Source organism: Bombus affinis, chromosome 3 (genome assembly GCF_024516045.1).
Source record: "Bombus affinis isolate iyBomAffi1 chromosome 3, iyBomAffi1.2, whole genome shotgun sequence".
NCBI lineage: Eukaryota > Metazoa > Arthropoda > Insecta > Hymenoptera > Apidae > Bombus > Bombus affinis.
Window position 1 is genome coordinate 2,949,116 of NC_066346.1, and position 17,455 is coordinate 2,966,570.

Here is a 17,455-nt window from a genome sequence, read left to right on the forward strand (position 1 = left end):
CTTAAGACTAACGCGTGTAACTGCAAACCGTCTATTTCTTGTCATTTACACCAGGCTCGTCGATCTATTCTATATAGTATATGTATACACGTAAATAGTTTCACTTATCGTCGGCGTCGATCGATGAAGCATCGGATGTACGTATTTCGAGGCGAATTCCTTCAACATGGAATCTCTTAATACTCAACGAAGACACTGATCAATGATTAATAATGGTAAATGGCTTGTTCCTCTTCGTTCTACGTTTTCGTCCTTGTCTGATCTGTATCGCGTCGCGCCGCGTCGTACCGCGTCGTACCGCGTCGCGACGCAACTATAATCTGGAACGTGATGTTCGTCTACGTCTACACGGGAAGCACAGGCCTCGTTACACCACTGTGGAAACTAGAAACCAGTTGTAAAAACTAACCCAATATCGGCGTCTCCGTGTACCTCTCTCCCTGCCCCTTCCGAGCTCAGCTTGGAGGCTCTCTTTAGCCTCGCTGCGATTCTGGTACCTGGAACCCACGCAACATCTGCTACTTCCCTAGATCTCTGGCTGTTGTTGCAACCAAGTTTACGTTTTTAATCAATGAAATCGCAACGAGATAAATCTGCGACGTGCAGTTAACAGCAAACCGAGATCGAGGAAATCGCATGGTTTCTAAAAGTGAGTGATCTGATGATGGAAACGAGTCGAAAGAGATGTCGTTGTGTCGAACAACGCTGCCTGTCTGTATCTAATTCCTATTCGTATTCGTTCATTTCGTTCGCTGTCGATCGCGTAGTCTCGGTGTATAGCTCGCGAACCAGCTAAAGTCCTCTCGCTAGATATTCGATCGTCGAAGATCGTTGAAAACGCGCTCGCGGTAATTCTCAATCGTTTAGTAATGTCTTTCTAAAAAGAAGGAGATCGTAAATCGTTTCCGCTGTGTCGTACAGATCAACAGCGGGATCGACAGTTTCTTCAGATTTACGGTTTCGTGCGTGTCTTTGCGTAAGCGCATTTAGCGCCTCCATTATGTACGCTTTTTCTAGTAGGTTAGAACGCGGTTTCGCGAATTTCACTCGGTCAAGTCAAAGAAACTTTCACGCTATACAATTAATACTTGTGCTTTGATGTTGCTAATTCAAAACGAGACACGAGATCAAGAAATTGAAGTAGCGGTGGCGAGAGTGGCTTAGAGCTCGCGCAAAGAAACGAAATATGTATGTAGTACGTGAGTTCTAGAAACACACTGACGACCACGCACCGCGACGCGAAGACTCGTCGTTTCCTCGTATCGATGGATCGCTGCGTGTCTCTCATCCGCCGTACACCAACCGCTTCCTGTCGCACGCATCCTTCGCCTGCATCTCTTTCCCTTCTTCTCGACTATATGCGTCACAGCAACCGGTAGCTATAGTTTTTGCACGACGAAACATTCAACGAACGAACAGCAAGTTCGTATTTTCGACGTCAAAAGTTTCGCGATACACAGTCCAAAGTCTATCACGCGCGACTCACCAATCGACGTAAGATGTAAGTATGCGAATACAGTACGTACGTGATAGCACGCGGCCCAAGTGTTTACACGTTTCTATGGAATTCCACGACCTCTTTTCGTTCTTTCTTGTCCGTTCGAGAACCTTCGTACATACATATATTTCCTCCGGGCTGTGCGGTTTGTCCTCCGTATACGGAATACAGATACAGATCGTACTACCGATCGCTTAGCTTTTCGTACGAGCGATGAACGTTCCTTATTAAACTAATTCTAAGCGAATAGCGCAAGTTCGACGCGATCGTCACCGAGTCTTCCCATCGGTGAAAGTGGAATGGAAATCACATCCTGCTCGAGTAGAGCAAACTCTTGCTCACGTGTCACAAGTTTCATACGGTCTACGTCTAGTGAATGCAATACAGTACGACCCGCGCGAGAAGAATGTTAACGTAGATTCGAAACGATTCGAAACTAGTGCGTTTCGACGTATACCGACATCTAGGTACTTACTAGGTAGGTAGGATACGAAAAGAAAGTCAGCCACCGATTCGAACGGCGTGGAAAGTGTCGTTTGGTTCCGGGTACGACGACCCACCGATCTTTCGCGTAGTCTTCCACGCTATTTACTTACGTACGACGTACGCTTCGCGACGCGCGGCATCGGTTCAAACGAGACGATAATTGTCGAAGCTTGCTTGCGTCCTCTTTAGACACTTCATTTCCTTACGCTGCCAAATACATACGTAATTGTCTCTTTCATCGTCTTTTTCTCTGTAATTGTAAGTAAGTTGTACTACTTCCATTTCTATCCAGTACGATAGTAGATATTTACATATTGGTATATCAGTTGCATAAAATATGACAAAACAACGCAAACGAGTGCGATATATCTATTACGTAAACTTACTATTTATTAGCATAATTATTACATGCGAAACGATGGTCATAAACTTACATATCAAAATGATTAACCAATGCGGATACATATTACGTAAATGTAACTATACAAATATATTTATATCACAGTCGTAGACAAAGAAATCAATACGTTAGTCGATATCGAAGTTATTTCGTACATACAATCAAATGTTTAGAGATCATCACCGAAAATCCCTAGTGATTTGAAGCAGGCAAACACGTTCGATAGTTATTTCTCACCGATAAATGGATTAACGGTATGCTTGAACGCGAACAATTTAATTATTCTCTTGATATTCCTTATATGATACGCTTTAACGATGACAACAACGACACTACGCGTCTTTGGAACAGAAAACATATTGTTTAACCACGCTTCTCCATTCCTATTTTTCTTATCTTTCTCTTTTCTTTTTCCTTCTCTCTTCCATAATTTTGTCCACACTCTATTAATCGATGCCAATAACGTTAATAAACTCTGTCCAGCAGCAAATGTCCCATGTCGAAAAACGGTCAGTGGTAACGATCAACGTCGAATAACGAAGATACGTGTTAACGCTATTATCATCATCATGTCTATGTTTAACGCGTTTTCCTAAATATAGGACGAATGATAAAACCAGTCTTATCGCAGTCGTTATTCGGACAGAATTCGTTAGTTCGAAACACATTACGTTGGAAGAGTAATACAATTTCTTGGCTGAGCATTCGAACGCATTATTAAAAAAGGAAGCATTTTGTCGTGATACCGTTAGGATGCGACACAATAAAAATCCATGAAATCTGAAAAATGCCTTCGATTCTCTGTTCGCTCCTCTCGACTCGTGTTTCATATCCCACCCACACTACGTATAGTATATATATATATATATATATATATATATATATATATATATATATATATAGTACGTACATGTATTGAATTCATTCGAATTTGTTCAAATGGGAATTTTTTAAATTTCAGAACGACTCGTATATAACATTAACATTTTAATTCGTCGTGCCGCATAAAATTCACTGACAATACAACTACAGCGAACTTTAACGACAAATGTGAAGACAACGATTGAAATGAGCGTGGCATCGCTCGTTAATGATGGATGCCAAATGTTTCCGAGAGAATATTATTACAAGAACTCTTAAATAAACTCTTAAACTCGCACCAAGTATTTCAAAGACGAGATGTTGTATGTACCATGGGTTGTGCTCCTTCGAGCAAAATCGTTGAATTCAACGACATTCTTAAGAACACAAACCTTCGAATGTTACGATTATAGTAGAAGGAATAATAGGCTATTTGTTTTGATTTTTCTTCTTCTCGATTCGAGAATTTCTTGCTTCTCAGGCATCTCCGAGCAATCGAGATTCATAATGATTCTTCTTCTTCTTCTTCTGATTAGTTGTTTTTTTTTTTTTTTTTTAGTCTTAAGAAAAGAAGGAAGACCAAAAAAGAAGAAAAAGGGAAGAAGAGCAAAGATTAATTGATACGTTCCTTTTGCCTTCTTCTTCTGCGATATTATATATCGAGATAAAACGCAGTAGAAAGGCGACAGATCTGGCAAATCGTCTTATTTTGTTCGTCCTCGAAAGCTCGAAGGGTATATGCCATATTTATCAGGTAATCTTATCTTATCGGATACATAGATCCCTAGAACATAGGCGCAATAGATGAACGAGCAACGCGACAGAATCTGAACAACTCTACGAGTCTGAACGATTGCCCGGCTTCTCGTTATCTCAAAAATTTGCTTCTAAAGAATTTTCTAGCTCGTTCAAAGGTGGCACCATTGTTTGAAGGGAAAAATATCGGGATCGGTCGGCAGCGTCGACGCTCGTCACATGTTGAAATTGACAGGGTTGGCTGATATTACTCTTGGCCGGTAAAACCACTTTCTTCTGCACGGGCTTCTTCTTTTTCTTCCCTGGTATCGAGAGACTAATGTTCTCTGGACAAGAAACGAGTCTTTCTATGTGTTGCCAAAGGTCGTTCGCGGCTTTCGGATTATCAAAGCTGAGTCCCGCGAGGCGCGTGTGATCGGACGAAAGACACATCGTATGAAAAGCCGGGCCCGATACCTGCGAAACATCATTTTTCAGAACGAACTCTAGTCGTTTAGAATTACTTATAAATTACCGATCGGCCGACCGACATATCTCTTTTACCTTGTACGACGACAAATTGTCGATGGTCTCCCTCCAAAGAGTAAAACAAGTGCCACGTTCTGCCAACAGAATCTGAATTCGCCTCTTGGATCTCGATCGGGTTTCTCCAAGATCCAAAACTACTACGGGTATGCCGGTAAATCGAAGCTCCCATCTTTCGGTTTGCGACGCACTTCCCAGATACAAGTTGGCCAACGACTCGCAAACGAACACCTGTTGTTGTTCGAACGAAACAAAACGATAATAGAATACGTACACTTGCTGAGCATTTTGGCAAAAAGCACACACAGCTTCGCTTACCTGAGACTTCAAACCCCTGAAAAACGTTTCGAGTTGTTCCCGTTCCATCTGGCTCACCGGCTCCAAACGCGATTCATCGCTGTTTTCAGAACTATCGCTACCTTCATAGCTAGACGTGGCTGAGGTGTCTGCCTCACCCGTCGACGATAATCGCCTCCTCGCAGCTCCACTGTATTCGCTGTAATAGGAAGAACTGTGCAGCGACAGGTTCGACTGCAACGTAGGGCAGGAAGATGCGTATACCGGCGGCGGGGCATTCATTTTTTCCTGAAAACCAAACAAACGATTGCACTTGCTCGATCCGAATCGAAAGTCCATAACCACAACCCTCTTGTTTATTTCGCAAGACGGAATAGAAGCCAAACGAAAACAATACAGATATTATACGAAGGTAGCAAGATCCATGTCAGTACTCTGTCATTCGATCGTTCGTTCCGAGTTAACAGGCAATGTTTCTCAAATATCTTTTCGATGTTTTGACGATTGACCGCGTCTAGATAAAATGTTACACGAAAGAACCATCGGTGATATCGATGACGCGACACGATCCACGATTATTCCTTCGATCCTCTCCGTCTGACTTCTTCACGGGTTAAATTTGACAGCGACGATTACGATGACGTTGATGGCGCGACGACACGTTCTCTGCGCTAAAGAACAAAATGGTACGTGTTCGATCGAATACGAAATGCGAGAGGCACTGTCAAAGTGAGAAACGTAAGGGACACACCGTCCGATAGTAACATGGATAAAGCTAATCAACCAATAACGTTTTAGCAACGACCCACTTAATCATGGCGAGAAAAGTTCCACTCTTGTCCGACCTTAATTCGATCACAGCGACGCCTTTAACGAGTTAGTCGGGTGAGTAATCACGGTCTAAGTGCATGGGTTGTCGCATCGTCGCACGGGCGATGCCATTATTCGGTTCCATCGTTAAGAATTCCCTGATAAAAGTGTCGGCCTCTCGATTAAAATTTGACATCGACGTCTCGTCCAATATTAGAATACATTACGTATCTACGTTTACCGCGAAAGTAGGAAAAGGACCTCTGGAAGGAATGGTCGTTTTCGATGAACTTAACACTGTCGTAAAGTTAAGCGCGCGCATAGACCGAAACTGTCATACGTAGAAAGAAAACAATGTGAAGCACCGCGTGACAATGAGCGACAAAGAGCAGTCTCTACGAGATTTCTTTCCATTTCCGTAATGCGTATATCATATATGTATTAGGTACGCGCGACGTAAGGAAAAATTAGAGAAAATTTGAGCAAAGCTATGCTTATATTGTTATTGTAGTAGTTGCGCGCCCCCACCGGTGTGACACGCCCGCATACTTAGTTTACGTTCTTCAAGTAACGATATTTCTACACGCTCGAGGATCGAAAGGAGAATCGATCGAGAGATGGCGGTTCGTGTGCGAGTGTATACGAAACGCATTGTACGTGCCGGAAGCGCATTATCTACGTTATCTATAACGATATAACACGCTCGACAAGGATGCACCATTGTTTTAAACCGGCAAGAACTTGGTTCTTGGTTTTGTCCGTAGATCAACTGCCGATAAGTATGTTCGCGGACTGTTTCTTTTCGCGTTCTCACGGGACGACCGATTGTTCGCAGCCGTGGGTACAAAATTCTCTGTGCCCTCACATCCTAGAAAAATCTTGAGGACGAATCGAAATCGATCATTATAACAAAACGAAAGAAAACGTGCGCTGACGAACTAAACAGCAACGAAACCTGTTCTACTTGTAACTTGACGAACACGGATGGATGGAGAGTGTGCATACGCGCAGGAAATTCGTGGAAGTAGTCGGCAAAAACGATTTTACAGAAAGAGATTATTGATTGATCATCGCAGGGAGCACGATATTCGGAAGAAAGGAGAAATCGATAGCGTACATTTGAATATTTCGACACTCGTGTAATTGCAAATTGAAAAAAAAGCTGCACGCGTAAGTAGCAAGATAATTTGTATTAATCTTAATGCGAGCATATTATGTAGATATACTTTCTGCAAAATTGTCTACACTCGTAATTCGTACGATGACATCATTCCCATCGCTACTTTCCAACTGTCACACTTATATCGGATCTCTCTCACGCGGAACGCTTTCTTCTCCATTCCGCTATCTCTTTGCCTCCATCTTTCAGTCGCGTCGTTCTTCTTGCGATGCGCGACGAACGTTCGACGCTGCGAATAGAAACACGATAAACGCTTGGTAAAACGTGCCGAAACCCGAAACCAACTGTGTATCGGACGTACGAAGCTCTTTTCAGTTCTCCTCGCGTCATGTCATTGTCCGCCGCATACTATTGTCCGTTATTACATACCTTCGTTGTGCCCTTGTTTCGCGAATTACGCTTACCCAAGGCTGCGTTCAAACATCGTGGACATTCGCGTTTATTCATTTCATACGTGTTTCATACGTACATATATGTTTCATACAACTAGGTTTTCGCGCCCCCACCGATCGATCGCCAGCCATTCAATAAACTCAGGCTATAGAGAGCAACGAGATCGGTTTGCGTCTCTGTGAATTATTATCAAACGTGCGGAGTTTCCTGGTATAGCCATAGTTGTTGTCCACAGAAGCTGCGCGCAATAACGACGGACAACGGCAGAGACGTCGCGTCGTGTTACTCGAATAACTAAGCATGAGCGAGCAACGAGTATCGTAATTATTACAGAGCTGCGAACGACGGCTGTAACGAGGCATGCCGTCATCTTCGTCAACAACTGGCTACACCCCAAAGAAATCGTCGACATATTTTGTCGAGTTCGTTGAGTTTTATCCACTTGGTATTTTTATATCGATTATCTTGTGCGTATACTACTGATTCCAGTATGATAGCTTACGGTAGTTTCTGAGTTACGTAATGGAAACGTAGTACGAGAGACAAACGGACGAGTCCAATAGCGAGTACCTAAGTCGTTGCTCGTTACGCGTAAAGTGTAAGTAGTTGCATCGTGTTGTAAACACGCGTATCTATATTCATTACATTTTTTTCCTAATGATTTCCGTATGATTCACGTATTATCAAACATCCGTAAACGTGGTACATCGCGTATACGATAAAGCCAGAACGAGATGCCACCGTACGTGCGCATTCGATGCATGCAAATATTTGCAAATTATCAGGCCGCGAAAACAGAGAATCGAGACGCGTAAGCTTACGCAGAAAAGTTCTTGGTTTGCTTGTCTAACAACGAGAGCAGTCTACGTGCACGTGTCGGCGCAGTTACGCACGCAGCTCTTTGTACGCATACAGTCACGATCACCGATGCAAATGACCGAACCTCTTAGCACTGTATATATGTAGCTATGTGTTTTCAAAATATCGTTCGGGAGAAAGTAATAGATACAAAAGGGTTTTCGTAACTCGAACATCGAGTATGTAGCGAGCGAGATTTATACGAAAGCGATGTAAACGGAAAACGTTCATCGATGGACGATACCATAGATAAAGGCTATCGAGATTCGAACATCATCGCGTCGTTAGTTGGCGACGATTCGTGAGAAGCAGAGACAGTGCGCAAAGACGATAACAGCGTCGACTATCTCGCAGAATGCACGCGATATCAATTTAGAGCTGATGATTTGTTTCCGCCTACGTAGTCTCTTAGTCATCGAGTCCCCTCGTTGAATATCAACCGGACAATGTGAGATGTCTTTGAAATTGCGTCGCCAGATACATATGTATTATATATACGTATATGTATAGTATACATATAGGTACCCATGCGTATTCCTTTTTCTCCTTTATTTGCCCGTTCATTTTTCGTTAATATTTACCGCCAGCGCCAGTTTCGATACGCGTAACAACGTCCACGTAGGTGAGGCGCATACATTTGCAACGTATCGAAAAACGCGGTAGAACATGCGCGTAGATTCTCGTCACGTGTTTACATGTTACTCACGCAATTAGTCATCGTTATTGATATAAGCGGAAAGAAGTTTCTCATTCTCGAACAAACACGTCTACATGCATATGTAGTACGTATTTGCTTGCATACTCATAAGTTGATACGGAAAACTAGCAAGAACGTCGAACGTTGTAAACGTATGTCGTGGTTAATTGCGTAATATCGCCAAGCGATTATTCACTCTTAACGATCGACGATTCATCTTGTGTAACTATTCGTAACGATTCATAGGGGTATAGCAATATCGGTTGTAATTTTATCGTAGTTTAAGTACGTTATACATACTTTGAGAAATTCACGATTATCTCGTTCACGTTGTTTACACAATACCGCGGTCTTCTTCCGGGTTGCCTTCTTCTCGAGCGATCTCAGGTTTTACTACTCCGTCACCAGAATATGCAAATAGTATCTGCGATCGAGTCGATCACTTCTCCCGATCTTACCATAAGTTAAGGCGATCGGCGTTGCAATTATTTAACTCCTAACGCGTTTTTACGATTCGACTTTCTTTATCCGCCCAATTATATTTTTTCTCATATACATTCGTATTTCTTTTTCGTTTCCTTCGTCGTGTATCTATCGTTCTTCCTTCTCTTCCTCGTACCGTAACACCTGGCTTGTGCTCGTTAATTTGCTAAATAGACGAATAAACAAATTACTCGTCAATGAAACGATATCGTTCGAACTGCGACGTCGATCAATAGAACGAAATTTCAAACCGTCGCGTGATCATCTACCTACACGATTACTCGTTTATCCGTTTCCGACGCGTAATACGCGTACGATTACTTTGCCAAAGAAGATATTCGAGTTTTCACGTAGGAACGACGACAGTTTGAGAGTTTGAGCGCGAAGGATGGATCGATGAAACAGGGTTCTGGGAACAGGTTATCCTGGCAGAGGGGAGAGGCTGGAGGCGAAGAACCTCGATTCCAAAGCTGCCCTTCGGCGTGACGTCATCGTCCGCTATGCATCAGGTTATCGTTCAGAGTTGGCGTTGCTCGAGACCACTTACCACTAGGACGAAAAATATTCCTCTACCATCGTCGATAGTAATTCGATTCTCCTTCTGATATTCGCAAAATGCTGCTCGAATATAAACATCGTGCTCTCTCTTTTCTCTGCCTCTCTCTCTACCTCCTTTCTCTCTTTGACAATCAGTTGTTTAACGGGACTGCTTTTCGCTCTGCCGACTCGTTGTTCCGTTCGGTACAAGCCATATTAGGGTTAAGTTCCTTCTCGCACGTTAGAATTCTCTCGACAGGGTATCTTGTTTAAGTCGAAACGATTCTCGTGCGCGAGTTCGTATAACGAGGAAACGAAGGCGATCGAGCGTATCTCGGAACGCCGCCAGGCTATAGAAAATATTCCCTCGTCTACTCGAATGCGAAAACGCGCAAACGAAACGTTCCGTCTGCACGAATGTCCGCCCTAGCAGTCTGGTCACGTTCGCGGAACGTGAGTTATCGTCCTCGAAAAATAATAACGCTCTCTTCAGGGCCAACCCGTATCGTTTACCTTCTACGAGTGTGTCTACAATTGTTCGGCGTACGCGACGTCGTGCGAGTAGCATTTATTCTCTGGTCACCTCTCGTTTCGATGCTTGATTACCCAAATGTCTAGGAAAAACAGTTTCCGCGGCGATCCTATTTTATTTCGTTCGACGCTGATCAAAGTTGCGATTAAAACGGCAATCTCGTGAGAATCGTGCGAATGCGGAGTGCGAGAACGCGAGCCAAGTTATTCGCGTTCCATCGTGATTCTCCTTCTGCAGATATACATCTTTTTCCTTTCTAGACTCGTTAATGCGCAGAACCTTTTCAAACCGACTCAAGCCGATTTATGCCGCTATATTTATAGCGCTTTGAACAGAGCTTCCGCAATTTCTGCTACACTTTTCCTAATAACGACAAGCACAAAGTGGCACGAGAATAATTAAGCAACGTGCAACCGATACGAAATCGTTTTTGTTCCAGTAGTGGCTATAATGCCATCCGTGTTGCCTGTGAATTCACGAGAAATTACATAAAGTCGTTTTAGTCCGCGGTGATAATATATTCTTGACGTCGTGTCAACTCGTTCGAGTTTCGCGAACAATTGATAGCGAACGTTGAAGCCGCCAGTGGCGAGACTCCGCCAAGAAAAAAGGAAATAAAGCGCTTGAGTTTGTATAGTCGGCCCAAGCCGCCGTCTTTTATGTTCGCAAAGATTCGTAAATGAAATATGTAATAAACAAGTATATGTAAGCGTATATGACGCAAGCGTCACGAGTATTGTCTGCTTTCGACTGGTTTGGGCCAACCGGATATGAAACAGACTCCCAAGGGTTAAGTTAAGAGGCATTAACGGACAAACAGAACCGTTAATGATTCATTAGCTCGTATGCCAGGATCACGGCAGCAGTTAACCGGTCACTTTAGTTCACGCGTCCATCCGAGATACAACTTTATACGTGATATCATTTTGAAACGGCTAAATAATATAAAACAGTACGGTTCGATATTTTAACAATACCTCGTGTGGTGCTATTCGATCGTTACCGCGCTCGCTTTAGATAACGTTTACGGTCACTATGCGTCGATCGAGAAACTTGTATATTAAGTTTTAGCAGCGGAGGCTGAACCGGCCGACCTACAAATCGTAAATTCGACCTTGTTCCAACCTGTCCTCTCGGTCAGTCTTCCTGTTTCGAACGAGGTTTTAGGGTCTTGACACACGATGCTCGCTTGTAAGAAGAAAGGACAATCTCTTCTATAGCTCTGGATATTTTCCAATTGCAAATTATAATTTATCACTTATGGAGAGAGTCAATGTCCTTGTCTATTTTATTCCTTAATTATTCCGTCAAAAGTCAGGGACGGCTAGTAGAAAAAATTTCGACGACAAACGATTTCGATGGCGTAAATAAATTAAAAAGACTCGTAAACTAACGAAATATCTTCAACTTGATGTTCACATTCGCGCTCGAATTTAAGTCTACGGTAATTTTCTTCCTTCTCTCTCTCTCTCTCTCTCTCTCTCTCTCTCTCTCTCTCTCTTTCGTTCTATCGAATATAGCGTAAAAAGTTTTTAAGTTCCCTAAGGGTCATAGTCCCTTTTAGTCGGATGAAAGAGAAAACGAAACGCGGCGTACTGCTCCGGCGACCCGAGTCGGTTGCGTAGGACAATATAGGTGCATGTATGCGTACAGATTGTGTCTGTCATTGTGTCTGTTTAACTCGTATACAGTCGTTTCTGCATCGTTGCTACGTTTCGATTTGACTTGTTCACGGTTAAACAAAAGGCAAGAGATAGAATTGAAAAAAAGCAAACTCGATTATTTTCGTTCGAAATAAAAAATGTGAAGCATCGATTGCCGGGGGAAGAAGCAGACTTGTCCCTCTACTTTACGTGTACAAAATGTGCGGCGAAGATGCGTGGAAAGGAACAGAAAGAATTCGAAGAGAAAGAAAAGACGCGCGATGGCTTCTTCGGTTGGTTGTATTCTTCTTAAACCGACGATAAATATGTTTCATCGGAATCGTTGTTCGTTAATTTGCCCGACTCTGCCAAATGTGGAAGACGTCGTAAAACCGGTTTAATTTTAAAATGCGCGTAGAATCCATCTATAAAAAAAATGGCTCGTTTTTTAGAGGCCAATAACTCTATCGACGCGATCTTACAAGTCTGGAACGTGAAAAGAAGAGTTTGGAAAACGCAAGAGAAGAAGAGAGAGGAGACGTAGGTAAAAGTAAAAGTAGTAAAAAATGGACGCGCAAAGTGCCGATAAAGTCATCGCCTTACGTGTCTTCTTCGTATTCGTTTTCTTCTTTCCCTCGTATGCGACGAATGATATAAGTCCGAGTCTCTTGTATACAAATAAATATCGCTTCTTGGCATTGATAGCGACGCAACTCAAAAAATGTTTCTATTTTTATCGCGTAGAACGTTGTATTTATAATTTCATTAGTCTTGTGTCAGAGGGCAGTTACATTGGTAAAGCTTGTATTTGGTATTTTCAAAAATCTCAATTTTAAGAAGTTTCTTCTCCAATGTTTACATTTTTTACGTTGTTCCACTATCAATGTCAAGTAGCGGTATGTACGTGCACGTGTATAGGTATCTATATGCGCTGCAACAACAAACACTTGAACTTGACGCAGGACCATTCTAAACGGGGATATTAGAAAGATGAAATCAACAGCCCTTTCCGACCATCGACAAGTAGGTTGTATCTCTTTATCCGCGTCGCATTCACCGCATCGTTATAAGTCGAAAACCTCTATGACAACCACAATTTTGTTCATTCCGCTTCTAAAATACGAAATTCAAATGTTACAATAAAAAATCCTACTTCAACTTGTACTCACTGTGGTAGATTGTGATTCTCATACTGGTCTCAGATAACCGACGCCTAGAAGTTTGTCTTTCTTTGATACAAGCTCTAAGATTATTAATATATTACATATTATCAATATTTTAAGGTTCCTAACTAAAAGAATCAATATGTATCGTCGATACGACACTGTCAATATTATACGATTATATGATGTTGAGGACTTTGAAATATTGACGATATTATTGATTGTCTGAGGACAAAGCCTCGTAAACCGGTTTCGTTTGTTAAATCTCTCTTACTCGAAAAATTCGATAAGAAAAGATACTCTATAACTCGAACACCTTAGATTTTTCCTTGAGATGCGACTTAACGAGATTCGGTTGAAACATGAACCGTTAAAAATATAGAATTAAAGAAAAGATGAAGCGAAGACGAATGTGAACACAGTGGTGAATGTACGAACACAGCGCGATAAACACCGGCTACGTATTCATTTAACTAAGAAACGTCGATTCTTCAAAGGTTCTCTCCCGTACAATGTCTCTTTGAAGTTGTATCGTTTGGGAAGACAAAGTCTCGTCGCCAAACGAAATTGTATCGGTATCTCTTCTCCATTGTATCGTGCAAACGAAAGTTACGAACAACCTCTTAGGACGAAAAATGATTGTATACGTCCTGTGATAGAAATATAGAAACTGATCGAATGTCGCGAGCATCATTTTCATCGCGAAATCCGAGTATCTTTCGTACCGTGACCAAGGCGAGATTCCTACACTGGTTGGGAAGCGACTCGGGACCAACGGAAAAGTTTACAGAGAGAAAGAGAAACCAAGTGTCGGGAGAAAGGTGAAGAACGAGAGGCTAAGGAGACCGGACGATAGGTCGATGAACCGGACAAGAGCCCTGGGCCTCATCGCGTCTTCTTCTCTGTTCTTTTTCTTTCCTTTTCACTTTGCCCCCTTGTCGTTATATTTCTCTGCTTCGGACTTTTGCATAACGTAAGTGCGCGTATCGTATTTTAACTCGCGAAGAACACGCGATACCTCGTCCGTATTTGAATCGTATTTAGAGACAGATATCGGATGTAAAAAGGAAGATAAGACGAAAAGCAGGAAAATGAAATGGGAACGAAGTAATGCGGAAATACGAATAAACGCAACCGTTGTTAACGCAAAATGTATCTTGTCGTAGTAAGTAAGCAACCGGGCAAAACGCAATCCGATTTCTCCCCGATCGTAACTTTCAATGTCGTGGGTGAACTGGCTTCGGCTGGCGGGTTTCGGTTGCTCGTAGCGTGAACGGATATCCGGAGAATCGTGCGGTTCTTACTCTCTCGCCAAGTTCTAGATTCCTGATTTCTCTGACCGCGCGAGATTCATACTCGAGTAGCCATGTTACATATATGTAATAATGTATATATATATATATATAGTATAATATAATATAGTATAGTATAATGTATATGTATATAGTACAGCCACACAAAATACTAATTACTATATTCGTACGTGTTACATAGTGGACATGCATATATATACGTGTCGACATGTTCACGTAATAGCGAACAAACGCACTTGGAAAAGCTCGCGTAAAATTCTATCGTCCCTCGAGTTGTTTCTTTCGAACTTAGACTCGCTCGATAAGTACTTCCACTTTCCGCTTTTTACCTGCGATTACCAGCCGCGTCATTTCCGTTCCGACGTATTTTTGCACTCTAAACAAATGAACGCATCGACGCAGCTACGACGAATTGATGTCTATTGTCAAAATTTAGATCCAGGTCGATGAGAAGTTATCGTTCGTTGTGACCGCGTTGTATCGAGACGATAATGGCGGCGACACGATGGAACAACAGAGTTTCTTAAAAATTCAAAAAACTATCGTCCTAATATAAACGCCTTGTTACGAAACGATATTATATGTACGACAAATTACATTGAAAAAACAGTCTTGTTCGATACGATTTATTCGCTGCGTGTGCCTGACATACTTATCTAATTTTCAGGTATGCTATCGATAGTCAGTTCGCGTGATTAGTTAAGCGATTTCGCGGTTCTGCGTTCCTTCCCTGTCGTGCAGTTAAGTCGGTCCAACGCTTACCAACGTTCCAAGGATTGCTTGTGAATTTTATCCAACGGATTACGAAAATAAATATGCTCAGTCAAATGATTACGCGACTCTTTCTTCATGCTGCAATTACAAATTTCAAATTTTCCCAGTTAGCGTTTTCATCGAGTTAAGATATCGTCCGTACGAATTGCGCGAAAATTAATTATTGTAACGGAATGGCGTGCGATGGGTAGACATTGATCGATTTAACGTGCACGCAACACCGAGTTACGGTTCGTAATCGCGTTTCCCTTTTGCTTCTGTTCCCGCGTTCTGATTTCAAGTAACAGACTTTTTCTTCTCTCGAGAAAGAAGCGAAGTCACCGTCATCGTCTTTTCCTCTGCAATTCTTTTAAAAAAGATTTTCAGTGTCTTCTGCCAGTTACCGAAGAAGAATTAAAGGAGAAGGGAGAACAAGATACGTGTTTGATGGAGCGCGAATGTGCAAACCGAACTCGCAAACTACGGACGTTCTGTGTGTATTCAACTTTACGACTCCTGCGCGTAGCGCAACAACGATTTACGGTTAACCGAACGCTTTGTTATCCTCGTTAACGGAAACTAATTGTAGGCGGGGACAAGTTCCCCTAACGAGTTTAACGCGCCGAAGATCTTCGATCCCGGGATAAGCTCGTAACCGCTCGTCGTGACGATCCACTAAAACTATAATCTACGAAATCGAAGGGAAACAACGCGCACAGGTGGTTTAATGCAGCGGTCGGAACGTGAACAATTTTTCAAATCCTATCAATGAGTAAATAAACTTTGTATTAAATTAGGATACCTGCCTACTGCAATGGGTATTGTGGAATCTTGTGATCGTAATCGAAATAGTCCGATATAAGTTTTTCGATATAAGTACGAAACAAAGTCACAGAATGCAAAGGAAGAATCGGTCTATCTAATGTTTATAAGGAGCAACCAAAATGTGAAATTTGCATCACGTATCGACATTAATACAGCCGCGCGTTTCTCGCGATTTACTGTCTATAATAGTTCTCTCTCTCTCTCTCTTTTTATTGTTAGTAATGTAGACAGACGGATTGGTTGCGTTGCTATTTCCTTTTTCAGAGGAACGCCGATGTTCCTGGTTCTTATAATTTTCGAAGTTCAAAGCGTCATTGAAACGTCTACGCACGTCCGATCGAGTAACATTCGGCACAACGCAAATTTCAACGGTACATGATTTCGGTTTAATCTGTCAAAGATATCTTTAATGGATCTCGAAACTCGACATCTTACTCCATCGACATTTCGAAATATTTCGGCAAACTAAGTCGGCTAAGTACTAATTTATATACATACATAAATGCGTGTGTCAAAGAAAATGATATACATACTCACACGTCCGTGCGGAGTAATCCGCGAATGGCTGGGGATCTCGAAATCCTGTTTCACGTTTAGGGACGAACACGAGAAAGATTCAAACGCGTCGATCGTGCATGACTGCTGTTGCCACGATGACAGCTCGTTCGATACACCGATCGACGCGTGTCACCTGATTCACCGATTATGAGAAGCAACTCCTTCGCTTAGGGTCAGAACGAGTCGATTAATCGAAGAGGATGTGAATCCACGTCGAAAGGAGATTCTCCCGTCTATCCCTCTCCTTCTCTTCCTCTTTTTCAGTCTTATCACTTGGCGACGTGGTAAAAGAGAACAAGAGATAGGTTACGGACAGAATAATGGAACGTTCGTGTGGTAGCAATTCTGAAAGAAACGCGAAAGCGACGGAAAAACTCTACCGAAACGACGCTCACGAACAGTCACGATAGACTGTAGACTGAGGTTCCTCGCGGAGTCGTGGAGACTGAGGAGTGCTTGGCGCAGCTCCGACGAATCGAGTTGCTCGACCGCGCGCGTACCCTTGCGAGCAACGCCAGAATTGCCCAGAATTCCCAACGAACACCACCGTGGAGGCGCGCGAAGCGCGAACCGCTCCGGCCACCAGCACGTCCGAATCTCAATTCATGCACTTAATCGCGCATCATGCACTGCCTCGCGTCGTGACGTTCAACACAGTTCGTGTTCACGCACGCTTTCTTCGCTAATTTACTATTCCTCCATGTCCCCTCTCTTTTCTTTATACTCGTCTTTTGTCGCTCGACGTCACGTCGTCCAAATATATCCATTTTTTTTCGACGTATCCTTTGAATTTAAACTCTTTCATAGTGTGTTCTAACTTTGTTTGAAATAGCCCTTCTCCCTCTGCGCCCCCGCCCAGCTCACTCGCATTTTGCTTTTTGCGCTTG

At 42.6% G+C, this 17,455-nt stretch overlaps 1 protein-coding gene across 6 annotated transcripts; it reads right to left on the minus strand.

Moving 5' to 3' along the window:
* Positions 1–2,350: 2,350 nt before the first annotated feature.
* Positions 2,351–17,172, minus strand: LOC126914481 (uncharacterized). 6 transcript variants are annotated; one of them, XM_050718508.1, is made up of 4 exons: positions 16,544–17,172; positions 4,845–5,111; positions 4,545–4,757; positions 2,351–4,457 (listed from the first exon to the last, which is right to left on the minus strand). In XM_050718508.1, the coding sequence occupies exons 2-4, from the start codon at positions 5,103–5,105 to the stop codon at positions 4,119–4,121; spliced, it is 813 nt and encodes a 270-aa protein (XP_050574465.1). In that variant the 5' UTR covers positions 5,106–5,111; positions 16,544–17,172; the 3' UTR covers positions 2,351–4,118. The 6 variants fall into 6 exon arrangements, with proteins under 6 accessions (XP_050574465.1, XP_050574464.1, XP_050574462.1 ...); XM_050718507.1 differs by having other exon boundaries at positions 16,548–17,169; XM_050718505.1 differs by lacking the exon at positions 16,544–17,172 and adding an exon at positions 12,560–14,510.
* Between the last annotated feature and the right edge of the window lie 283 nt (positions 17,173–17,455).

Excerpts from the sequence above, each read along its gene's own strand:
- LOC126914481 (XM_050718505.1), bottom strand. The coding sequence starts at position 12,655 with ATGCCAAGAAGCGATATTTATTTGTATACAAGAGACTCGGACTTATAT. Across the intron at positions 5,112-12,559 it reads AACGAATACGAAGAAGACAC|GAAAAAATGAATGCCCCGCC; the intron begins GTAAGGCGATGA and ends TTTGGTTTTCAG. Across the intron at positions 4,458-4,544 it reads ACAATTTGTCGTCGTACAAG|GTATCGGGCCCGGCTTTTCA; the intron begins GTAAAAGAGATA and ends GATGTTTCGCAG.